Source organism: Sturnira hondurensis, unplaced genomic scaffold, assembly GCF_014824575.4.
Source record: "Sturnira hondurensis isolate 20B ecotype Veracruz unplaced genomic scaffold, ASM1482457v3 Scaffold0018728, whole genome shotgun sequence".
NCBI lineage: Eukaryota > Metazoa > Chordata > Mammalia > Chiroptera > Phyllostomidae > Sturnira > Sturnira hondurensis.
This window is the reverse complement of record NW_028091359.1, coordinates 6,210,954-6,228,409: the sequence shown is the minus strand read 5'-3', so window position 1 is coordinate 6,228,409 and position 17,456 is coordinate 6,210,954. Positions and strand designations below refer to the sequence as shown.

The window sequence follows — 17,456 nt, the reverse complement described above, 5'->3', positions numbered from 1 at the left end:
ACAAACCTTCACCAACAGGACTCGTCAGATGTCAGCTGTAGGCTCAGCAGAATCGGTTTCGTGAAATGCACTTGAAACACCTGGATCCCTTTGAGTTTCTTTTCCTGGCATCTACCATAACTTCCTTTTAGTACCAAAGGTTCAATTTTCTTCTGCTTTTCGGTAGAGAATTATTTACTGAAGAGAACATCAAGACCTCTTTTCCACCTCAGACCCCTATGTTGCCCACATAATGGCGACTTCTCCTTTTTCTCGAAGCTGCAGCGGGGTGCTTCCATTGCTTCTGTCAGGATTGATGTTGTGGCTCGCTCTTGCTCAGAAAAGCCTTGATATTCTACTCAGTCTAGCTGGCTCTGGGTCAATTTTCCAAGACTGGAGAATTCTTCCCGCCCCCCATTAGAATTTCAAAGATTGTGTAACTGTCCATATTTGTGTAAGTCTTTTCAGAAAAGGTTTGTGTCATCCCCAGAAGGGCTCTGGAAAAGAGACTTGGAGGGGCCCGTGGAAGTAAAAGGAGCTGTGGGTGTTTGCTGTGCCAGGGGCCTGGGGGCTGAGGACCTATCCCAAATGGGTCTGGAAGCCTGGGGCACCCCTTCTGCTTGGTTTCCAGTTAGGAAAACTCCCATCTCCCATCAACAGGGCTTCCCTCTTTTTAGCAGAATTGGGTAACCGAACCAGATTGTGCCGTAAAGTTGTAGTAATTGTGTAAGACTTGGTCAACTTATTTCCTTTTTTTTTTTTTTTTTAAAGAAACTTCCCTTTACCATCCCAGAGTTGGTTCAGGCATCCCCATGCCGAAGTTCAGATGGGATTCTCTACATGGGTAAGAACTCCTGTTTTCCGGCCTGTAACTGGGAGCTCTTTGGAAACGGGCCCCAGAATCTGGGGAAGTGGCGTCTCTGAGACAGAGGTGTGCAGTCCCTCCCCACCGGCCCTCCTGGGAAAGGTCTTTCTTGCCTCGATCAGGATCAGTTGATCAGGATCAACTGAACAGTTAAGAAAGGGCTCCCCTGACTTGGGACCAGACTTCACACCATTAATATGGTTACTCATTTAACAAGCTTTTAGCTGCGGTGTTGACCTACCCCTGCGATCTAGAGATTGCAACATACCCAGGAGAAACTGGATGAAATTTTAAGTGAACACAATAGTCTGAGCCAAGAAAGGGAAGCCAGGCTCTTAATTATCAGGCTTTCTTAGTATTTCCTGCTATCAGAATATTGGGTAAAACCTGCACTTAACATCTTGCCTGGATAAGCCACCTTCATACCTGCAGGGGTCACATCTTGCAAAGCATCAGATCACCTGCTTTCCTTTTACCGTGTTGCTGCCAAAATGTCAATAAAAATGCATTTGTAACACAAAGGAGAGCTGTATTTATGTTGAAATTCTGGTAGTAATAATATCCTGTGTTTATACACCAGTTTCTGGAGGAACTGAAAGTGCTTACCGCCTATTCATGCCTCCGGAGCTGTGGGTGTATTTCTGGGCTTCAAGTGCAGGCCGAACCTCAAGTTTTTGTAGGGACCCTGGGCTCTGGCTTCCTTCCACACCTTCAGAATGAAGACCTCCCTCCCCCCTCCCCGACCCTCACCCCCATCCTGCCGCTGCAGCCTAGGGAATTGGAGGCAGTGCTCAGCCCAGGCTTTCTCGCCTCTGAGCCAGGCCCCAGGCCCCTCTGAGCACCGTCTGACCATCCGTGTCGCTGTTTTCCATACGGTCTTCCAGCTTTTCCCAGTGAGTCACTGTTTATGGTGCATGTAGGGCATTGTGGGTCCGCCACCTTTGTGTGTTGCCCTCTTAAGTGAGTCCATGGCCCGTGGTCAAGTGTGGCAGTTGCCCAGTCCATCCATTAAAGTGGTAGGTGGGTTAATAGAGATTGTGATGGTCCTCGAAGTAACCAGAGAGGGGCCATGTCAGATGGAAAGGGGTCGTGCTCACAGTCATTTGGCGCTGTTTTCACGTATGTTCAGATTTTTTTGCTGTTAAGATTTGTTGCAGAGAACAGGAAGTTACAATCCATGGACAAGTATCACACACGTGGGCTTGGCACGTGTTCTGTGTCTGTCAGAGCTGAGTGTGGCTTTGGCACATTCGAGTGTCCTGTGCCCTTCCTGGCATCTCAGTACTCTGTTTCCAAGAATCCATTGGCATAGGAGACCTGGGCGATAAGTTAGGAAGATCCGAGTGACCCGAGGCCACGCCTCATGAAGCGGGAATGGCACACATCACGGTGAGCGTGTGGGCCTGCAGGTGGGAGGCCCCTGCTACGGACTCACCGCTCCCATGATGCTCTGGTGGACATGCGTAGATGCGCAGCTCTGAGTTTTCCCAAGTGTTATTGGGTTGTGCCGTCCGCCTGTTCGTGCCTTCTAATCAGCCAACCGCAGTGAGAGGTATAACCTCTGGCCAGGGGAATAACTTTTACTGGCTGGGAAGGGGTTAGGGGGATGAGAAAACTTTGGCCTCCTTAGCCCCAGGTTGCAACCAACTCCACTGCCCAGTCACAGGCACCAGCTAATTAGAGTTATAAACAATAATTGTAGATCCTCTTTGCAAATGAGCTCATTAGTAGGGATGTTGAGATATATGCATGGGGGTTACCAGAGAGATGACCCCTGGGGACATTTCTGTATTTATGTGGATCTTAGTCGATGGGACAAGAACTGCCCTTTACCGGCCAGACTTGTAATATTTAAGGCCACTAATCAAAGCGATGCAACCTAGGAGTTACTAGGTTTGAGAAGTTTCCATACATGATTAGGTTATTAAGTTATTGTTAGACCTGGTGGCCCAAGAAACCTTATTATCGCCACATTGCCATTTCCCTTGTCACCCTCGGAGCAGGGCGACACCTGCAACATCGTGAGAATTTCAGGCCGGACCCTCAGCGCAGAGGACATCTCAGGCTGCTGGTTTGGCAGTGACACTTTTTCCATATAGGACGAGTGTAAATCAAAGTGTGTCCTGGTGACGTTTCAGGTAAAAAGCAGGACATTTGGTATGTCATCGACCTTCTGACCGGAGAGAAGCAGCAGACTTTGTCGTCGGCCTTTGCAGATAGTCTCTGCCCTTCGACCTCTCTTCTGTACCTGGGGCGAACAGGTAAGAACATTTTGTCGTGTACAAACCTGCCTGTTTCCAGGAAGGACGAGAAGTAGCCCCTCCATGGGTCTGTCTCTGGGCTTCATTCTCGAGATGGTGGCCAGAGCTGGTTTCAGATTTTACTGAGACCCGCCGGGGCTCCTTTCTGAGACCCGCCGGGGCTCCCCACTGCCTCCACTGCCTGGGGTTATGGTCCGCACTGCACACAGCCCACGAAGCCCCGGGGACGCAGCTGCTACCTCTCTCGCCCCCTCCCTCGCTGCGTTTCCCTCATGTCAACCTTTCCCAATCAAGATGAGCTGCCTGCAGCTCTACAAACAGGGCTATTTTTAAAAACTTGGAATAGGGGTCCCTCACTACCAGGGATGCAGGTTTTTGCCTGTCTGGCCAGTGTTCTCTCTGCGCATCGCTGCTCGAAAGTCACCCTCTCTGTGAAGCCCGTTCCTCACCTCAGCTCCCGTCCCTGCCCAGGACAGCATGTCATGTGGGTCCCTTACAATGGCTGTCTCACCGCTCGTCACCGGCCCTGGGAGGCATCAGCAGCACCCTCCTCACCACACCATATTCTGTCACCTTTCTTTTCAGCCTCTTCATCTTGTTTTACTTTATTTTCTATTTTTAGGTTTTTTAAATTCAATTACAGTTGTCCCCGTTTCCCCCCATTACTCTCCCTGCCCTGCCAACCCCCACTCCTGTCTTCTTAATACTTGTCACTACGGGTTTTGAAATTGTATGTGCCAATTTTCTGCCTCCCCTACTGCACCATCGGCTTCCCGAGGGCAGGACTTGGTTTTGCTCCCCTGCCGTGTCTCCACAGCGGGCCCCTGTCCGACACGTAGCAGGTGCTTGGACGTTGGCGTGAGTGAGTGAGTGGACGAGCAGGTACCGAGCCCTTTCGCTGCAGGGATCTGCCTTATTCCTTCATTACAGGCATGCAGCGCCCGACAGCTACTAGTACTCCATACAAATTGTGGAGTAGACAGTTAACTTAGAGCTCAAAGGGGAAGCAAAAAAACATTTAGAAGAAGAAAAGTATACCCCAAACCTAGAAAGAAATGATTACAATTGAGCACTCAATTTAAGTCTGAACATTCATTCAAGTAGCCAAAACTGTAAAAAGACAGAAGAACCTTCCTTCAGGTGCTGTGGACAACAGTGCATTTTCTAAGAATGAGGGAGACTAATCCGGGGCCCTGCAGAAGCTGGCCGGGCTCCCCTGTTTTGAGGAGGAAGTCTCCATGTTTCAGTTTCTGTTGCTGCAAAACAAACCACCCTGACTCATTTGCTTCAAACACCAACACTTCATTGCTCAGGATTCTGTGGGTCAGGAATCCAGGGACAGCTCAACAGGCATGGGGGCCCTCCACTCCACGTGCTGTAGGCTGGGCTTGCTCAGATGTCTGGGACCTTGGTTCAGCTCTGCACAGAGAGCTTAGACTTCTTTCCATGACAGCTGGGTACCCCCCTTAAGTAAGTGTGGACGTTACTGTGCTTCTGAGGCCTGGGCACAGAAGCTCTGGAACCTTACATCCACTGCAGGCTAGGCTGGTGGTCAAAGCAAGGCGTGAGGCCAGCCCGGGATCAGGGGCTGTGGGGAGATAGACTCAGCCTCCGAGGGGAAGACCGATACGCACGTGACTGGGGATGGTGGTGGTGATCTTTTCAGGCCTCCATCCAGCTGTGGTAGTTCACATCCCTCCCACACGCCAACGGTACTCGGATATACTCCCAGAGTCCACTCAGAACATCAGCCTCAAAATCGCATCTTGTCATCTCCATCAGGTCGGGAGGTGGGCGAGGCCCACCCGGAGCTGAGACGGCAGGACAGCTGCAGCGATCAGACCCCCCCACAGCCAGGGGAGCAAGGGGAGGCGCAAGCAGTCACTGGTCCTTAGAGGTTCTGGGGTCCAGCCAGGATGTTCTCAGTGCGCCTGCTCTGAAGGCAGGACGATTCCTTGGGGAGGACCCAGCCTTGCCCTCTGGGGGTTGGTTCCCTGCTCCGTGGTTTTTAGCAGCTCTTGGTCCTGCCCTCTGAGAATTCCATAAGAAATGATTAGCATTTTACAGCTTTCTTAATCTATTTCTTGTCCATTGGAAGTTGAGGGTTAGACATCTTCATTTGTTGTGGGTTTTTTTCCATTTTGATTGTCTCTGGTTCTTTAGTCCATGCCGATATTACTCCTTTTAAAGCTCTGTGGACTTCGCGTGTGTCAGAGTATAGTCTGTTCTATCAGGTAAAGCTGTACCCACAAATCTCTCTGCTTCGTGCCACGGACACCACCCTGAGAGCTCTTAGAGCCCTCGTACCCACCAGAGGGCCTGTGAGTACCCCCTTAAATCTTCCCCAGGTCTCAAAGAAGGGTCTTACTGCCTCACCCTTGATTTCATCTTGGCCCCACGGCCATGTTTTACATCGAGAATCTTTTTCAATGGGAATGTCAGTCCTGACTCCCCTCCATTTCCTCTCTATTTAGCTTGAAAACGGACTTATTTCTTCTTCAGCTTATCCGTCCTGCATTTTATCATGTGCAGTTAAGAGAAACCATTCAGCACTTGGCCTAAAGATCTCTTTAGCTAGATCCACGAGTCCATTCGGTACTTTCTTTTCATCTCCTAAGTCACTGCCAGCAGTGGTCTTACCAGTGGTGTCCCCACTACATCGCCTGGGCCACCCCTTCCCAACTTCCAGCAGCGGTTTCTCGCTGCACTTTCAGTCTCCACGTCGACCTTTCAGCCACCATCTGCTACCTGGTCCCATCGATGCCTCATGTTTTTGTTGTGGCCCCTCCCCCCCCTTAGGCACCAGTTTCTAATATCATCTCTCTATTGCTATGTAATAAACTACCCCAAGACTGAGGCAGCATAAAACAGCACCGTGACAGCACTCATGGTTCTGTGAGTCATGAGTTCACGGGCACAGCCAGGAGTCACTCCTGTGTCTGGGACCTCAGTTTTCCTCGTGGCCTTTCCTCTTTCCACATGGATGGCCAGGACTTTTTTCACAGGCAGTTTGGGGCAGATTTGTCTGTTGTGGTTTAGATACGCTGAGCACCTCCGTGGGTGCCATGCCCCACCCCCCACCCCGGGTAACGGGCTGTGTGTGTTCTCCAGAATACACCATCACCATGTATGACACCAAGACCCGGGAGCTCCGGTGGAACGCCACCTACTTCGACTACGCGGCCTCGCTGCCCGAGGACGACGTGGACTACAGTAAGTGCTCCCGGGGCTCCGTGAGGCTGGGTGGCACTGGGATCTGGGAGGAGAAGGTCGCTCCAGAAGAGAGGCTGGGTTTTCTCTTAAGACACCCTTAGTCGCCAGGTTCTGGACTTTCCATGGACATATAGTAAACCCTTCAACAGCCAGTGTTGAAGGTGAGGTCCTGGTGAGGGGTGTGGAGGGAAGCCCAGGTCAGATGGCAGCCAGTCTAGCCTGAGAGGAGGGCGAACGCACTCTGCTGAGTCCCTCTGTGTCTCAGAAGGAATTTGCTGGAAGCCCATGGGCAGCAGAATTAAGCATCCAGTTGTGACATTAACAACTCTGCCCAAATGTGGCTCATCCTCCAGTTACTCCTCTAGCAGACATTCCCCTGACTCAAATGGAAGCCAAAAACCAATTTTTCCAACCTAACACTGATATCTGGAAGTCTGACAGAAATCCCCTCTATGGTCAGATGTGGTCAGCTCCGACTCCGAGCTTGATCGATAGGTTTGACACCATTGCTGTCAAAGGCACCTCCGTGGGCTCCTTTCCCCTCACTCTCTTCTCTTGCTCATTGCATGGAATGTAGAGCATCACCAAGTAAGTCGCCTTTCAGAGAGTGATCCTGTCGTAGTTTGTCAGCCAGGCAGCTGTCGGTGTGTGGATGTTTTAGAGCCTGAGCAAGTTCACTGGAAACCGGGGAGGTCTGAGGATGCTCCGGAGACTCGTCCCCTCCAGCTGAGCGGCCGCAACTGGTCGGGAAGCTAGAGGATGTGGTTGCACAATGGGGGGAGGAGATGCAACGTGGCTTTGTCTGATCTGCGCAGAGATGTCCCACTTTGTGTCCAATGGCGACGGGCTGGTGGTGACTGTGGACAGCGAATCCGGGGACGTCCTGTGGATCCAGAACTACGCGTCCCCTGTGGTGGCCTTTTATGTCTGGCAGCGGGAGGGCCTGCGGAAGGTGGTGCACGTCAACGTGGCGGTGGAGACCCTGCGCTACCTGACCTTCATGTCCGGGGAGGTGGGGCGCATCACCAAGTGGAAGTACCCCTTCCCCAAGGAGACGGAGGCCAAGAGCAAGCTGATGTGAGTCCGGGAGCTTGGGGCGGAAGAGGGCCGCATGACCCTGACCTTCCGGTCCTACTGTGGCATGACACACCATACATGGGGGCCAGGGCTCAGCAAGAATCCCTGCAGTCGTGAGGAATGTAAAGAGCCAAGACCGGCTCATTCAGACCCCCAAGAATGTAAGAACCGGGGGCTCATTTAGATGCTTGAATATTAAATGAATTAAATGATGAATTCTTGAATATTCAATAAATTAAATGATGGGTGGGGATAGGAAAGAGATAGCCAGTGTTCATGGCACAATTTGGATTTATCTCAGCTGCTGGGAATATAAAAGATGTATTTATTTTTAAACTTTGTGTGTTTTCTGAACTTTCCCTATAAGTTTAAACATTCATTTAAAAAATCAGGAAACCAGCGTTACAGTGTGGGTATCTAAGACTCAGTGGGCCTGCGCTCTCCATTCCCACCTATTCATAGGTCACTCAGTCTTGCTGAGCCTCAGTTTCCCACTTTCAAGAGCTGTTGGAGAAGATCAAATAGGGTCATATGCGTGAATGTGTTCTCTAAATTATACACCACCATTCAAATGCATGGTGTGTGTTGAGAAAGGTTTCCAGAATTGAGTAGATGACCATCCTCCAACTGGCTGTTGGCAGCAGTAACCAGAGGGTCTGACACCACAGACAAAGGCAAACCACAGCCCCCTTCGCGGCCCAGGCGGGACCAGACCTCGTTGCAGGCACTGGAAGTCTCACCCAGTTTGGAATTTTTTGTACAGCCGTAGGCTTTAGGCATTCAGAGTGGAGTGGTGGGCTGTTTCTGAGGGGTTCTGTAGGCTCTTTAGGCTTCTTATGGATCACAAGACAGGATGCTGGTGATTCAGGTGTCAGCTCAATTGTCAACTCGTGCTGGTCTGGGCCATCTTAGAGGCTTTGCAGGAATTACAAGCATTCCGTTGCTTGCACACGATCATTGCACGTGGGCCTTTTCTGCAGGCCGTGGTGGGGATGGCCAAGTACAGCCCTGCCGTGTGCACATGAGGAAACCAAGGCTGTGTGTGACAGCTGGGGCCTGCAGCCCAGTTCTCCCGGCTGTCAGGGCAGGACTCTTGCCTTCACTCCCCCAGAGTGTTTAGGAGTTTATCAGGGTGTTCTGGGTGGTATTTGGGGCTGTGATTCTTCTCTCCAAAAAGCCCAGCTTTAAATTCCAGGTGTGAGACACCTGCACCTGTTTTTCTCCTAGGCCCACCCTGTATGTTGGGAAATACTCTACTAGCCTCTACGCCTCCCCCTCGATGGTCCACGAGGGTGTCGCCGTGGTGGTAAGTCCTCTACTGGGGGTGGGAGGCTCACAGATGCTGCCTCCTAGCTGCTCCTGTTCTGTTTTCCAAAAGAATGACTTTGAATCACAGATAAACGTTTCGTTGGTTAAGAATGCAAGACATAGATTTTAGATCCTCAAAAACAATTCCTCCACATACCTCCTCCTAGTTTCGTGGAATGCTGCATGAAAAGATCAGCCCTGGCCACACCCATTTGCTTCTGTGTTCAAGTTTAAACCGCCCAGGCTGGGGTTCCCAGTCCTCCTCCACCCAGTCCCACGGTGCCCTCCCACCACACTGCCAGCCTCCAACCAAGTGCCTCTTCTCCCTGATTTCAGAAGTCCCTTGTTCTTCTCCCTTAGCCTTCGTTCAGGCTGCACCTCATACTTCCAGCCCTCTCCCTCATCCTTTCCTTTTCCCTGCTCAGATCCTTTTCATCCTTTCGTGACCTATTCAGGCCTCCTTGGCTCTTCTCGCCAGCATGCCTCTACTGCACCATCTCTGGGCATCCGAAGCCTTATGATCTTGGCTACTCATTTGGTCCTTAACAGCATTTGAGCTGTTTGGTTGGCATCTCTTGTCTTCCCAGTGAGTCGAGTTGGTCAGCTGCTCCCGTGAACAGGGCAGCACCTGCGTCAGTTGAGGTCAGCGGCGTCCGAGCCAGCAGCGGGCTCGTGGCTGGAGCACACCGCCCCCTGGTCAGGTGCCCTGATTGTGGATTGGCAGATGCCCTGGCGTTCCCCTTCATTTACCCTGCTTCTCACAGTAGCCACTCGGAATTACACACACACACTTCCTTAATCTGGGTATTCTTCGCAGATTAAAAGATCCTTCCCAAACCAAAGGATTTGAGAAGCAGTTCACACTAAGGACCTCAGCTCAGTTTAGCACCGTTGCATCTTGAGTGAGGAGCCTCTCCTGCCTAGTCCTGCAGCCTTTGTATCTTGCCCTGACTGTCCTGGACCAGCCCCACCTAGAAGTATGACAGTCCCTTGGGTGCTCAGGACAGTCACAGGGATGTTCTTCTGCTCACCTGCAAGGGCTGCCCGTAGGCCTCACTTCAGTTCTGTCTCCACAGCCCCGAGGCAGCACCCTGCCTTTGCTGGAAGGTCCCCAGACAGACGGTGTCACCATTGGGGACAAAGGGGAGTGTGTGATCACACCCAGCACGGACCTGAAGTTTAACCCTGGGCTCAAAGGAAAGAACAAGCTCAACTACTTGAGGAACTACTGGCTTCTGATCGGTGAGTGGGTTTCTCCTTTGCTTCAGGTCACATGCTGCCTCCTGGTGGGCAAAGCTGGCCTTGCTAGTTACAGTTAACTGTTGTGCTCAGCTCATGTCCTAGTTGGTCTTTCAGACCTTGAACGTTTTTACCCCCAAGGGAAATAAATACACAGGGGAGTTGTGTTGCCAGGTTAGTTCTCGAAAATCACTAACGTTCCAAAACTCAGGTCCTAAGTACAGCCGTGTGTTGCTCAACAGTGGGGACACAGGCAGAGAAGTGCATCAGTAGCGACTTTGTCATTTTGCAAACCTCCCAGGGCGCACTTACACAAACCCAGGTGCTACGGCCTCATACACACCTAGGCCCTGCGGTGCGGCCTGTTGCTCCCAGGCCGCAAGCCTGGGCAGCCTGTCACTGCCCGCAACACACGAGGTTAAATTGAGCACAAGAGAAAATGGAGCAACAAGAGACGCAGGAAACACGAGATGTTACTGGAATAACAGGGCACACTGCTCTACGGTGAGTGTCCTCCTGTGAGTAGAAAGAGAGCTCTCTAAGGTAATAATAAAGAGCACAGTGCAGTAAATACATAAACCAGTAACACGGACGCTTATCATCAGGTATTATGTATGGGACATAATCGTTCGTGCTGCGCACCTATACAGCTGGCCGTGCAGTAGACCCTGGCTTGTTGGCCCGGCACCACCGCAGACTGTTGAGTGACGTGATGTGCTGTGATACAATGGTGGCATCGCTAGGTGACAAATTCTTCAGCTCTGTTACAGTCTAATAGGACCATCGTCGTCGTGTGTGCGGTCCATCGATGCCCAAAACGTCGTTATGTTGCACACGACTGTAACGTGGACTTTGTGCAAGTATCGGACACATCGAGTGTGGCTTGTGTCCCCAGCATTGGCACTGAGCCTTTTTAGGGTACATTTCCCTGTTTTTCTGTGTTACCCTGTGAAGTAACGTCCCTTCTTACTTCCATTTATAGTTGTGGAAACTGGAGCCGTTTCCACGGAAGAATTCACTTGGAGTTGGAGTTGGCGTGGGAGAGGGAGGAGGAGGGGAGGGTTGAAGACCAGTAGCATGGAGGGTGGTGAAGAGTTGGAGGTTGGACCTGGGTCAAGGAGCCACGGCAGAAATCCTGTGTGTGTGGCAGGGTGGGGGTTCAAGGCAGGGGGGCCTTTTCCTTCTCCTCTGCTTTTGTCGCCGTCTCCAATGTCCCTGGGTTGGAATGGAAGCCCTGTCAGCCAGCGAGATAAGAAATTGAGATGACACCCAAAGGCAGTGAGTGTGACCAATGAAGGCAGAGGTGAGAGGGATGCGTCTCTGGCAAGTGTCCCGACTTCTTCCAGCAGGACAGAGTTTTCTGGAATCTGTTTTGCTCGTCCTGTGCCCTGCCCTCCACCCCCAGTTCTGCTGCCTCCCAGCCCCAGAGGTGGTGAAAGGGGGGGATGCTGCCCCAGGGGGTGGAGTGGACAGGAGGGAAGTAGGGGTGACAGAGGGCACAGGGGCTAGTGAGGTTCCCCCTCATCATTTTGCCTCTTGCTGCGCTCCGCTGACTGGCCCCGGACAGAGAGAGGGCAGAGCCGGGCGCTGGGAAAGCGGTGTGCAGCCATGTGGCGGGGGTGGGGCCTTGGGGCTGGATCTGCCGTGTGCCGGGACTGGGAGGGGCAGAGAGGGTGTCCTGGAGCCCTGATAATTTTCTTTGTAGCTGGCCAGAGCTTGTTCTCCTGGGTTTGCCCTGAGTCCTTACAGCCATTTTCTTCTAGTTATTATTTTTTTAGATTAAATAACGGGCAAAGGAGATGACAAAATAATTCCACTTTTTTTTTTTTGAACAGAAGTAGTTTGGAAAACATGTGAATGGGCCCACAGTAAGGAAAAAAATGACAAGGCTACTTAGTTTTATGTACCAGTCAAGGGGGATGGAGACCGCCTGCTAGTGGTTAAGAAGTGACATAAATTCCTGGCAGCTGAGGAGAGCTGGGGTGTCAGACCACAAGACTACAAAAAATGTGGGGAAAAAATCTCCCTGGCTCAGTTGCAAAATGATATCCTTTTAAAGTGGAAAAGTTGTTGCCCAACTAAGAAGACCAAAAAACTAAGCAAAGTACAGAGTAATTAGGAAAGCACCCCGCAGCTCTGAAGGGAACTCCAAAGCCTAGCCATTTCTCTTTTAAGATTTTATTTATTTATTTTTAGGGAGAGGGGAAGGGAGGGAGAATGAGAAGGAGAGAAACATCAACGTATGAGCGATACATCAATCGGTTGCCTCTCACATGCCCCCACCTGGGGACCTGGCCTGCAGCCCAGGCGTGTGCCCTGTGTAGGAATTGAACCAGACACCTTTTGGGTTGCAGACCGGTGCTCAGTCCACTGAGCCACACCAGCCAGGGCCAAAGCCTAGCTATTTTTAAGTAAGGCCACGAAACTACTTGATAGTCTTCGTGTAGACTGGGGCCATAGGTCAAAGGCTATGCTCTCATGTTGAACTGTGTATGTTCTTTGATGTGTTTATGGAAGAAATTAAGGATCTCCTCGCATCACGTTAATCTTGAAAATAAAATGAGTCACTCAGCTTGAGTGACACAGTCTGTGGGTTGCCCCAGAGCAGCGGCCCTAACTTGGGGTGCTCTGTTTCACCTGGGAGCTTTGTCAGTTAGGCACTTGAGACCCCTGGGGATCCCAGTTCTGTAGGTCCAGGGCAGGGCCTGTGCTCTTGCTCTGGAATCTGGACGTAATTGATGATGATAGATAAATCACTAAACCCAGGGATTGTCTGCGTAAAACTGTTTCAGGATCTTAACGATTCCGTCTGTAGCATAGTCCTTCAGATGGGAAGCCTGATGTTACTAAAGGCCCAGCTATGGGCCTTCATAACAAGAACTGTTTACAGGAAGAACTAAAAGAGAAAGGGGATTTGGGCTGAGCCTTTCCATGGCAGTCTGTTGGTTGGTGCCCTACCAGAGGGGCAGGACCTGGAGCACTAAGAGCAGGCACTGGGGGTGGGGGCAGGCAGGACACTGCAGCCCAAGGTGGCGTGGCGAAGGCATGACTTGATTTCTGTCAGAGTGGAGGTCTGTTAGCGTCAGAGGTACCCAGAGATACCCACAGTCAGATCCCTGGGCCCCACCTGCCAGTCGGAGTCAGAGGTCTGAGGCTCCCCAGCAAAGCACGTCTCAAGTTCTTTGGTCAACAAGACCAAACTAGTGGCAGTTCAAAACAGAATCAGGCTTCCCTTAGAGAACAGTGCAGTGTCATCGACAGAGAACTGACCCAAAGATAGGGACCTGAAGAGGGTTTTTCCAGACCGAGATATGTACGTAGCTTAGACGAGCTCTTGTTTGTTTGTATCTTGGTGATCTGTGCTAACCCTTTGATGGTTTGGGGGGGATAGCAGGAAGACCGCAGTGAGATCTGATCTCAGGGAGAGACAAACAGGAACGCATGCCAGGGTACCTGAAGCCCAGTTAGAGCGGTGGACTGGCTCTTTTGGGTGGGGTTGGGGAGTCGTTTAACTTTAGTGCCAAACAGATTATCGAGCAGTGTCAAATCCCAGTTTCCTAATTTATTCAATCTTGTTTCTCTTTTGGTCATTTGCACACAGCAGGTGCTCAATAAATGTGTGATGAACGCTAGGCAGTCATGAAGTAGTGTGTGGAGAACAGTGAATGAACGCTGAGAGAACCGTGACCCCCGTCCTTCTAGCAAACGTGTCCGGTCACTCTCTCATGAATCACTCCGCACTCTCGGGAGGGAAGCTCCCGGTTAGATGACGGGGCGAGAGCTCCCCGTGAGCAATGTAAACCCCAGACGGGAAGTTGATGCTCTTCGTGGAGTGAGTGACACGACATGGGTGAGGGGCGAGGGGAGAACTGCTTGAACTGTAAACAAAGCTGCGTAGTGCTTCAGCCGCAGACAACCCGGGTTGGGGACTCCGCACCCAGTCTTGCTCTGGAACGAATCCCCACCATCCTGATTCCTCCCCTGACAAGGAGACTTCTCGCTCCTCACTATGAGGTTGAGGGTACTGTGTACGTGCCATTGAGTAACAAAATTTCTGCCATGATGAGAATTTTCTGGTCACTGCCTCTCACGTCCTCTCCCCTTACAAACGTGTTTGCTCTGCGGACCCTCGGTGGGGAGCGACTGCCATGGAGTGCTCGCCCACCTGGGACGCCGTCCTCCTGAACAGTTTTGTTTCTCTCCTAGGGCACCACGAAACCCCGCTGTCCGCGTCTACCAAGATGCTGGAGAGATTCCCCAACAATCTGCCCAGGCACCGGGAAAACGTCATTCCTGCGGACTTAGAGAAAAAGAGCTTTGAGGAAGTGAGTGGGGAGGAGAACTGTTCCCAGCTCGTCCCCCGGGTGTCGGGGGATAAGGCCTTGGCCTTGGGGCTTGCAGTCTACTCGGGAGGGAAGAGGAAGGCAGGGGAGGCCATGGCGAACCCCACATGGTTAAGAACCAATGGGGAGGAAGGAGATGGCAATTAGCATAAGCCATAGGAAAGGCAGCAGACTGAATGGTGGGAGGGAGGCAGAGGGTGCTGGCGGAGAGAGAGCAGCAGAGGTAATGGCCTGCAGGTGGGGCTGACCCTGGTGTGTCCAGGTATGTGGCTGAGGAGACAGACCTGACCAGATCTGAGACAAGAACCATGTTACCAAACCTGAGCAACCCAGGTAGCAAGGTGAAGACGAAGAGAGGAAGTAGGAGACCTGGAGTTCTATGGCCGCTTGGTCTGGTGGAGGCGGGACCTGGCAGGACCCAGGGCACCTGTGGAAGGCAGCACGGGCAGCACGAGGCCCAGGCGGTAGCTGCCGTGAGGCTGTGACCCGCGCTGCCCTCCTGCAGCCCTGGGAGATAGCGTGTGCCAGTCAGGGTCCTCTGACANCACATGGTTAAGAACCAATGGGGAGGAAGGAGATGGCAATTAGCATAAGCCATAGGAAAGGCAGCAGACTGAATGGTGGGAGGGAGGCAGAGGGTGCTGGCGGAGAGAGAGCAGCAGAGGTAATGGCCTGCAGGTGGGGCTGACCCTGGTGTGTCCAGGTATGTGGCTGAGGAGACAGACCCGACCAGATCTGAGACAAGAACCATGTTACCAAACCTGAGCAACCCAGGTGGCAAGGCGAAGACGAAGAGAGGAAGTAGGAGACCCGGAGTTCTATGGCCGCTTGGTCTGGTGGAGGCGGGACCTGGCAGGACCCAGGGCACCTGTGGAAGGCAGCACAGGCAGCACGAGGCCCAGGCGGTAGCTGCTGTGAGGCTGTGACCCGCGCTCCCCTCCTGCAGCCCTGGGAGATAGCGTGTGCCAGTCAGGGTCCTCTGACACCCGTTGTAAGATGATTTGAGGCAGGGGGTTAAGAGAGGGCCTGCTCACAGAGGCTCTCTTACTAGTTTGACCCGAAGCAGGCAGGGAGGGAGTGGAAAGGGTGCCCACACCGGGAGCCTAGAACTTCAGCTGAGGGTATGCTGCAGCCCCCCAGAACTTGACCTCCTTCTCCCTTCGTCTCTATGATGTCTTAGTCAGAAACCAGAGAGCAGCTGGTTACACACCAGAGGGAGACCATTGCTCTGCACACGTGGGGCAGCTTTCTGGGGCACAGAGCAGGTGGAGAAAGCCAGAGAGTGCGTCTGCAGACGGGGTTGGAGCAGGTCAGTGGGGTGGGGGTCCAAGGCCATGTGGACTTGGCAGCTCCTGCCCCCCTGTCCTGGGGGCCCGGTGACTGGGAAGGGGCCTGGGCTAGGGGCAGGGTCAGAGGAAGATGAGAGTGGCTGGTCGATACAGGGTCCACGATCACTGCCGATTCACTGTAGAGATTTAGATTGTACCCGGAGGGAAGGGAGAAGAAAATCACGTCTGCGTGTGAGGTTCCAGAGCGGCAATCTGTGCCATCCCTCGTCTCCGGAGGCGGCCAGGTCGGGAGGTGCCGTGAGTCCTCAAACAGGGACCTTGGGTAGCGCCGATGCTGTAAAATCTCGACCTGATTTTGATCTTATTGAAAGTCAAACACATTTGTGACTTACACTTAGAAAATAGACGTGTAGAAAAGAAAATCAGACATCACCCTTGATCTGGCACCCAGAGATAGCCACATCTGGGATTTTTCATATTTAATCGTCCAATCCCAAAGATGGTTTTCTAAAAGTCCATTACAATACTCTGAGGTGCATTTATGTGGTAATAAGATGTAACTTATTTTAACGAATACACTTGAGCAGCAGCATAAACAAATGAGTGTTGTCTGTGGTCACGTGTGCAGCAAACACGCCTCAGCTGCCTGCTACACGCTGGCTGTGCCACACCTCCATACTTGGAGGGAGGGGGAGAGCCGGAGGGGGCAAGGGACACTGTGGGCGGAAGTCTGGAGGGGGCAAGAGGTGTGAGTGTGGCGGGAGGCTGGGCCCTGCGCCCCCGAAGGCGATGTGCTCATTGCATCTGGCAAACAGTCACCCACGCCTGGAGCAGTAGGTTACTGTTGACAAGTCAGCACATTTCCCTAAACTATTCTTGAAGTCCTGATTCTGGGGAGCTTAGACAGAAGCCCTACTTTTATCTGATGGAATTTGGTGCTTCTAAATAAAATTTCATTTAACAGAGGGTTCTGGTGCTTTTCAAAAACTGAAAAATAGTGGACTGCTTGCATAAGTGATTTTGGTTCTGGAGTTGAACTGAGCATTTCAAGCAACATAAGAAAGCTGCTTTTTGACTTTCTAGCCCCAGTGTGCGCGCGGTTTTCCTTTCTTGTGGGGAACGGCATTTCCAAATGGACTGCCGATCTTCTCACCAGACTTTGTCGATGGTTTCAGAGTTTTCCCAACTATTAAATCTGCCATCAAAGGAGGGCGTTTTCGCCTTTATTGAGGATTTTTGGAAGAATATAGGATATGAAGGCACTTTCAAATATATTGCTGTAAAAACTGTATTTGAGGAAAGGTAACGTCACAGCAGTAATTCGTTGCAAGGCGATTGCTTAGAAAAAGACAGCGATTGTCCGGCCTTTGGGTGGGCTTAAAGAAGCCAGCACGTCTTACGGTCCAGTGGCCCCTTGTGAGGAGTCAGTGCTTCTCCTGACTTGCTCATTTATGTCTTGCTAGAAATTTCACAGTGATGTCACCACTCTCTCCTATAAAAAGGTCATCCACCTGGTTGATCAGAATTCAGAGAATGCGCCCACCACCGTTTCTCAGGATGTGGAGGAAGAGTTCGCTCACGCCCCCGCCAAGCCCGAGGCCCCCATGGACTCCGTGCTCAAGGACATAGCCACCATCATCCTGAGTACCGTCCTGCTCATCGGCTGGGTGGCCTTCATCATCACCTACCCCCTGGTAAAGCTCAGCACCCCTCCCCCTTACCCTCCCAGGTGTTTCCAAACTTCTGTGCCCATCACCTGATGGCAGTGAGGTCTGAACCAAAGCAGCAAGCAAGCAAGCACATTTCTTTTCACATTTAAAAGTTAGTACTGGCTAATCCTCAAAAAAGGATGATTTTGTACCTACATCTTATAGTCTGACTG

At 51.8% G+C, this 17,456-nt stretch overlaps 1 protein-coding gene across 1 annotated transcript in view; it reads left to right on the top strand.

Moving 5' to 3' along the window:
- The window catches only part of ERN1 (endoplasmic reticulum to nucleus signaling 1), a 78,868-nt gene that overhangs the window by 46,417 nt on the left and 14,995 nt on the right, over window positions 1-17,456 (top strand). Inside the window, exons 5-12 of the mRNA XM_037070243.1 lie at window positions 751-823; window positions 2,983-3,105; window positions 6,217-6,318; window positions 7,134-7,395; window positions 8,623-8,701; window positions 9,780-9,945; window positions 14,149-14,267; window positions 17,077-17,268. Of these exons, the coding sequence (XP_036926138.1) occupies window positions 751-823; window positions 2,983-3,105; window positions 6,217-6,318; window positions 7,134-7,395; window positions 8,623-8,701; window positions 9,780-9,945; window positions 14,149-14,267; window positions 17,077-17,268 (1,116 nt within the window). The remainder of the gene's footprint in view (window positions 1-750; window positions 824-2,982; window positions 3,106-6,216; window positions 6,319-7,133; window positions 7,396-8,622; window positions 8,702-9,779; window positions 9,946-14,148; window positions 14,268-17,076; window positions 17,269-17,456) is intronic.